This window comes from Oncorhynchus nerka, linkage group LG18 (assembly GCF_034236695.1).
Source record: "Oncorhynchus nerka isolate Pitt River linkage group LG18, Oner_Uvic_2.0, whole genome shotgun sequence".
NCBI lineage: Eukaryota > Metazoa > Chordata > Actinopteri > Salmoniformes > Salmonidae > Oncorhynchus > Oncorhynchus nerka.
In genome coordinates this window covers 77,482,451-77,489,950 of record NC_088413.1, presented here as the reverse complement: position 1 = coordinate 77,489,950, position 7,500 = coordinate 77,482,451, and the positions used below count along the sequence as shown (strand labels likewise).

Sequence of the window (7,500 nt, the reverse complement as noted above, 5' to 3'; positions counted from 1 at the left end):
CATTCGGAAAGTGTTCAGACTGCTTGACTTTATCCACATTTTGTTATGTTACACCCTTATTCTACAAATTAAATTTGTTCTTTTTTTCCTCAATCTATACACAATACCCCATAATGACATCACAATACCCCATAATGACATCACAACACCCCACAATGACGTCACAATACCCCACAATGACATCACAATACCCCATAATGACATCACCCATTCTTCTCTGCAGATCCTCTCAAGCTCTGTCAGGTTGGTTGGGGAGCGTCGCTGCACAGCTATTTTCAGGTCTCTCCAGAGATGTTCGATCGGGTTCAATTCCGGGCCCTGGCTGGGCAACTCAAAGACATTCAGAGACTCATACTCCTGCATTGTCTTGGCTGTGTGCTTAGGGTCGTTGTCCTGTTGGAAGGTGAACCTTTGTCCAGTCTGAGGTCCTGAGTGCTCTAGAGCAGGTTTTCATCAAGGATCTCTGTACTTTGCTCTTTTCATCTTTCCCTCGATCCTGACTAGTCTCCCAGTCCCTCCCGATGAAAAACATCGCTACAGCATGATGCTGCCACCACGCTTCACTGTAGTGATGGTTTTCTCCAGACATGACGCTTGGCATTCAGGCCAAAGTGTTCAATCTTGCTTTCATCAGACCAGAGAATCTTGTTTCTCATGGTCTGAGAGTTCTTTAGGTGCCCTTTGGCAAACTCCTTGCGGGCTGTCATGTGCCTTTTACTGAGGAGTGGCTTCCGCCTGGCCACTCAACCATAAAGGCCTGATTGGTGGAGTGCTGCAGAGATGGTTGTCCTTTTGGAAGGTTCTCCCATCTCCACAGAGGAACTCTGGAGCTCTGTCAGAGTGACCATCGGGTTGTTGGTCACCTCCCTGACCACGGTCCTTCTCCCCCGATTTCTCAGTTTGGCCTAACGGCATGCTCTAGGAAGAGTCTTGGTGGTTCCAAACTTCTTCCATTGAAGAATAATGGAGGCCACTGTGTTCTTGGGGAACTTCAATGCTGCAGAAATGTTTCTGAGCTCTACAGACAATTCCTTTAACCTCATGGCTTGGCTTTTGCTCTGACATGCACTGTCAACTGTGGGACCTTATATAGACAGGTGTGTGCCTTTACAAATGAAGTCCAATCAATTGAATTTACCATAGGTGGACTCCAATCAAGTTGTAGAAACATCTCAAGGATGGCCAATGGAAACAAGATGCACCGGAGCTCAATTTAGAGTCTCAATACCAAAAGGGTCTGAATACTTTATGTAAATAAGGTATTTATAAAAGGTATGTAAATACGGTATTTATAAAAATGGCAAACAAACCAAAAACAACTGTTTTCTCTTTGTCATTATGGGTTATTGGGTCTTTGTCATTATGGGTTATTGGGTCTTTGTCATTATGGGTTATTGGGTCTTTGTCATTATGGGTTATTGGGTCTTTGTCATTATGGGTTATTGGGTCTTTGTCATTATGGGTTATTGGGTCTTTGTCATTATGGGTTATTGGGTCTTTGTCATTATGGGTTATTGGGTCTTTGTCATTATGGGTTATTGGGTCTTTGTCATTATGGGTTATTGGGTCTTTGTCATTATGGGTTATTGGGTCTTTGTCATTATGGGTTATTGGGTCTTTGTCATTATGGGTTATTGGGTCTTTGTCATTATGGGTTATTGGGTCTTTGTCATTATGGGTTATTGGGTCTTTGTCATTATGGGTTATTGGGTCTTTGTCATTATGGGTTATTGGGTCTTTGTCATTATGGGTTATTGGGTCTTTGTCATTATGGGTTATTGGGTCTTTGTCATTATGGGTTATTGGGTCTTTGTCATTATGGGTTATTGGGTCTTTGTCATTATGGGTTATTGGGTCTTTGTCATTATGGGTTATTGGGTCTTTGTCATTATGGGTTATTGGGTCTTTGTCATTATGGGTTATTGGGTCTTTGTCATTATGGGTTATTGGGTCTTTGTCATTATGGGTTATTGGGTCTTTGTCATTATGGGTTATTGGGTCTTTGTCATTATGGGTTATTGGGTCTTTGTCATTATGGGTTATTGGGTCTTTGTCATTATGGGTTATTGGGTCTTTGTCATTATGGGTTATTGGGTCTTTGTCATTATGGGTTATTGGGTCTTTGTCATTATGGGTTATTGGGTCTTTGTCATTATGGGTTATTGGGTCTTTGTCATTATGGGTTATTGGGTCTTTGTCATTATGGGTTATTGGGTCTTTGTCATTATGGGTTATTGGGTCTTTGTCATTATGGGTTATTGGGTCTTTGTCATTATGGGTTATTGGGTCTTTGTCATTATGGGTTATTGGGTCTTTGTCATTATGGGTTATTGGGTCTTTGTCATTATGGGTTATTGGGTCTTTGTCATTATGGGTTATTATTGACGAGGAATTGTCTTATTTCATCCATTTAAGAATAAGGCTGTAAAACGTAACAAAATGTGGATAATGTGAATGGGTCTGAATCCTTCCGGAAGGCACCGTGTTAATACCTTTGTAGTAGTCTTCTTCTTCTACGTAACGCGACAGCCCAAAGTCTCCCAGTTTGACACAGTCTGCAGATGCCACCAACACGTTCCTCACAGCTATGTCTCTAACCAATCACAATAGAGAAATGGAACTATATTAACCAATCACAATAGAGAAATTGAACAATATTAACCAATCACAATAGAGAAATTGAACTATATTAACCAATCACAATAGAGAAATTGAACTATATTAACCAATCGCGATAGAGAAATTGAACTATATTAACCAATCACGATAGAGAAATTGAACTATATTAACCAATCACGATAGAGAAATTGAACTATATTGACCAATCACAATAGAGAAATTGAACTATATTAAGCAATCACGATAGAGAAATTGAACTATATTAACCAATCACAATAGAGAAACTAAAACACTATCAAAAGATCCAATGCAGCCGTTATCATTTCTGGGTAACAATTAAAGCAGTCAATCAGCAGTTAACAAAATGACTCCCCGCCCCTGTTTTGGTAAAAAAGCCGAGGGATGATGTGCTGGAGAAATGTAACCACTCTCAAATTCATAGACAGAACTACGTCTGCAAGGACCGACCATCCACGATCTGAAAATGTTCGTTTTAACCATGTTTGAGGCTATAAAGTGTTTCTTTACAAGTAAAACAAACAGAGAGGTTTGGAACTCTCTTTCTTATTAGTTTATTAACTAATTTACCGTCTGGTGATGTCATCACACAGGCCAAAATTCCATCCCACCAAAACAGGCTGAAATTTCAGGTAGGTCTTTTCTAACAGCTCTGACACTAAAAGGACATTTTCACCAATTTCACAGAATTATTCCAACATCATAGTGTGGAAATATGTATAAAACACATGAAAATTACACTGGGTCTTTTAACCAATCCCAATGCCGGGATTAAACCATATTAACCATATTAACCAATCCCAATGCCGGGATTAAACCATATTAACCATATTAACCAATCCCAATGCCGGGATTAAACCATATTAACCATATTAACCAATCCCAATGCCGGGATTAAACCATATTAACCATATTAACCAATGATAACCAATAACAGAGAAACATAGTCAGAAATGAATAATTCAACCAATGAGGAAGCAGACATTGAGGGCTGACTGCAGAAGTGAATCATTCAACCAATGAGGAAGCAGACTTTGAGGGCTGACTGCAGAAGTGATATGATGCTATGGGGTTGATGAAACAGGCGTTCACTTCCTCTCTGGGTTAAAAAGTTCAAACAACAACAAAGCAGTCACCCTGCCAGTGTTTTGGTACACAGCCGAGGGGTTGAAAACTATATTTGTTCACGAGCAGAATAAAAACAGCTGATACGTTGGGTTCTAGTGGAGCCGTAGAACTAAGACCGTGAGGCATTTATAAGTTATTTGTTTTAAAATGGTGATTTGCCCCTTTAATAAACGACTTCCTGTAAACAACACGACGTTCAGGAAAGCCCCTTTAATAAACGACTTCCTGTAAACAACAGGACGTTCAGGAAAGCCCCTTTAATAAACGACTTCCTGTAAACAACACAACGTTCAGGAAAGCCCCTTTAATAAACTACTTCCTCTAAACAACACGACGTTCAGGAAAGCCCCTTTAATAAACTACTTCCTGTAAACAACACGACGTTCAGGAAAGCCCCTTTAATAAACTACTTCCTCTAAACAACAGGACGTTCAGGAAAGCCCCTTTAATAAACGACTTCCTGTAAACAACAGGACGTTCAGGAAAGCCCCTTTAATAAACGACTTCCTGTAAACAACACGACGTTCAGGAAAGCCCCTTTAATAAACGACTTCCTGTAAACAACAGGACGTTCAGGAAAGCCCCTTTAATAAACGACTTCCTGTAAACAACACGACGTTCAGGAAAGCCCCTTTAATAAACGACTTCCTGTAAACAACAGGACGTTCAGGAAAGCCCCTTTAATAAACGACTTCCTGTAAACAACAGGACGTTCAGGAAAGCCCCTTTAATAAACGACTTCCTGTAAACAACAGGACGTTCAGGAAAGCCCCTTTAATAAACGACTTCCTGTAAACAACAGGACGTTCAGGAAAGCAGGGACGTGAATGGAGGGCGTTTGTTACCTGTGTACCATGTTCAGCCCCTCCAGGTAAGCCAGGGCTTTACAGATCTGGAGACTATACAGGACCAGAGTCACACTGGTCAGAGACCTCTGCTGCTCCACAAGGTAGGTGCCCAACTATATACACACACACACACACACACACACACACACACACACACACACACACACACACACACACAGAGAGAGACAGACAGACACAGAGAGAGAGAAAGAGATGTGGATTCTCTCTATACATTATCCTGCTCTACTCCTTGATGTGATGCATTCTGAGCCAGTGAGTGACTTCATATTTATGAGGCAGACTGGTGACATCACAAAAAACCTCTGACCCCTCGTGCCCTGAACTGGTCCTGGGAACCCTCACCTCTCCGTGCTCGTACAGCTCCATGACGATCCACACAGGGTCCACCTCAATGACCCCGATCAGACGTACAATGTGAGGATGATCTAGAGTCTTCATCAACACTGACAGAGAGAGAGAGATACAGACAGAGAGAGAGAGAGATACAGAAAGAGAAAGAGAGAAAGAGTTTTGAGTTTTAAATCATCTTTATTGGGTCTGGGAACCTACAACACTATAAACACTCATACAAAACCGTAGTTACATATCAATTAAAAACACAACTCCAATTCCTCCTCCACAGTAACTAAACACAACAACCTCTGAATACCCCATATACTCATCAACAGATCAATATTGTTAACCAGTTTGTAATAGGCAAACTCAACCCTCAGTCTCGCTGCCAACATCCCCTCCAGCATTCCCACCACATCCACAGACCCCTGTCCCCGAATACTGTTCTTGAAGGGTCTTCCATATTGCTAATTTGGCTGCCCATGACACAAAATTAGGCAAAGTAACTACACCCCTTCGACTAAACCAGTACTTTAGCCCAAATATAAACAGTTGGGAAGAGAAAACCTCTCCCAGAGCTGAGAACCAATTAGTGATCAGGTCATCTAGAACCGTCACTGTACAACAGTCTCTGGGCGGCTAGAAGCCGGAAAGCCTTGATCCTGTCCACCAGACCTTGTCCAGCCTCGTGCAGAGGCAGCTACAGGGCTGCAGCTTTAATCCAGTGTTGTCCAGACCAGAAGAAATTGACAAGGGTCCTCTGAAGCTCTTGTATCATTATTCTGTGCCACAGGGTAGAAGCAGCAAGATTATTGGCTACCAGTACCCTTCCCCTATAAGACAGCCGGGGCAACACCCATTTCCACCTTGACAGGCACACACTTTCTCCACTACACCCTCCCAGTTATTTTTCTGAAATACATCGGAGCAAAGTCTTCATCCCATCTCTGCCCCACTGAAGCCCCCCTGGTTACCGTGGAGTGGACCCCGTCTGAACCCCCCCTGGTTACCGTGGAGCGGACCCCATCTGAATCCCCCTGGTTACCGTGGAGCGGACCCCATCTGAACCCCCCCTGGTAACCGTGGAGCGGACCCCATCTGAATCCCCCTGGTTACCGTGGAGCGGACCCCATCTGAAGCCGACCTGCCCACAGCGATTGACTCTAGCTGAGGAGACCCAATCATACACCTTTAAAGCGTTTGAGAACCTTAACATCCTCACCCCCTGTAATAAAACTATCACGTCATCTGCATACGCAGACAGTGCTATCATGGGACCCTTCATTACACCTGGCACAAAGAAACCAGTAAGCTTCGCTCTTAAAAAACAAAGCATTGGTTCAATCGCCAGACTATACAACTGCCCTGAAATTGGGCATCCCTGCCTGATGCCCCTTTGGACGGGGATGGGGCAACTCAAACCACCCTCCACCTTCACCATACACGAGGCAGTAAACTCATCCAAGACAAAAAAACATCCCCAAACCCAAAGGCTTTCATTGTTTTGAACAAGTACTGGTGGTCCACACGATCAAAAGCATTCTCCTGATCCAAAGAAAGTAAACCCACATTTACATCAGACAGTTTGCAAATGTCTAAAACATCTCATATCAGACACAAGTTGTACACAGGATACAGGAAGACAACCCTCATGAAAAGATTCACACACCACTTCATAAAAATCCTTTCCTCAAAAGTACATATAGAACTCAGATGGTAAACCATCGATGCCAGGGGCCTGATGAGAGCTGCAAAACTGCTGTGAACAGCTCTTGCAGAGTAATGTCAGAGTCCAAAGCAGTTCTCTGCTCAGGGCCCAATTGAGGAAGACCTTGTAACAACTGTTCAGTACACAGAGAGTCACAATCCTCCGCCTTATAGAGGGCAGAGTAGAAATCCACGACATGTTGACGCATTTCACTGTCATCTGTGGTCACCTTCCCACCAGGGAGACGCAGGCAGACCATCTGTTTGTGTTGTAATGGCGACTGTCTTAGTGGTTCTAGGAGCGTCCATATCCTTGAGGGTAACAAAATGAGACCAGATCAAGGCAACCTTCACTCTTTCATGTAGAAACATCCTCAGTTCATGTCTCTTGTCCTGTAAGTTCATAACTAGTCCAGGGTCATTCTGAGTGAACAACTTCAATTCAATAGATTTGATGTCCTGTTCAAGGGCCCTGATAGTCTCTTTAACTTCAATACGAGGCAGAGCAGTATACTGTTGACAAGACACACGTATTTGGGCTTTCCCAACCTCCCACCAGTGTCTCAAGGACTCAAAATTCCCCTTTATAACCCTTCATTTTTCCAACCCTTTTTTCCAACCCTACTACAGTAGTGATCAGATACATACAACCTGTCTAACCTTCCAACCATACTACAGTATTGATCAGATACATACAACCTGTCTAACCTTCCAACCCTACTACAGTAGTGATCAGATACATACAACCTGTCTAACCTTCCAACCCTACTACAGTAGTGATCAGATACATACAACCTGTCTAACCTTCCAACCCTACTACAGTGGT

The 7,500-nt window shown here is 42.8% G+C and overlaps 1 protein-coding gene across 1 annotated transcript in view; it reads right to left on the bottom strand.

Moving 5' to 3' along the window:
- Positions 1-7,500, bottom strand: part of LOC115120329 (protein-tyrosine kinase 2-beta-like) — a 79,044-nt gene that overhangs the window by 16,243 nt on the left and 55,301 nt on the right. Inside the window, exons 17-19 of the mRNA XM_065004366.1 lie at positions 4,977-5,077; positions 4,611-4,726; positions 2,493-2,593 (exon numbers count right to left, since the gene is read on the bottom strand). Coding sequence (XP_064860438.1) covers positions 2,493-2,593; positions 4,611-4,726; positions 4,977-5,077 — 318 coding nt within the window. The remainder of the gene's footprint in view (positions 1-2,492; positions 2,594-4,610; positions 4,727-4,976; positions 5,078-7,500) is intronic.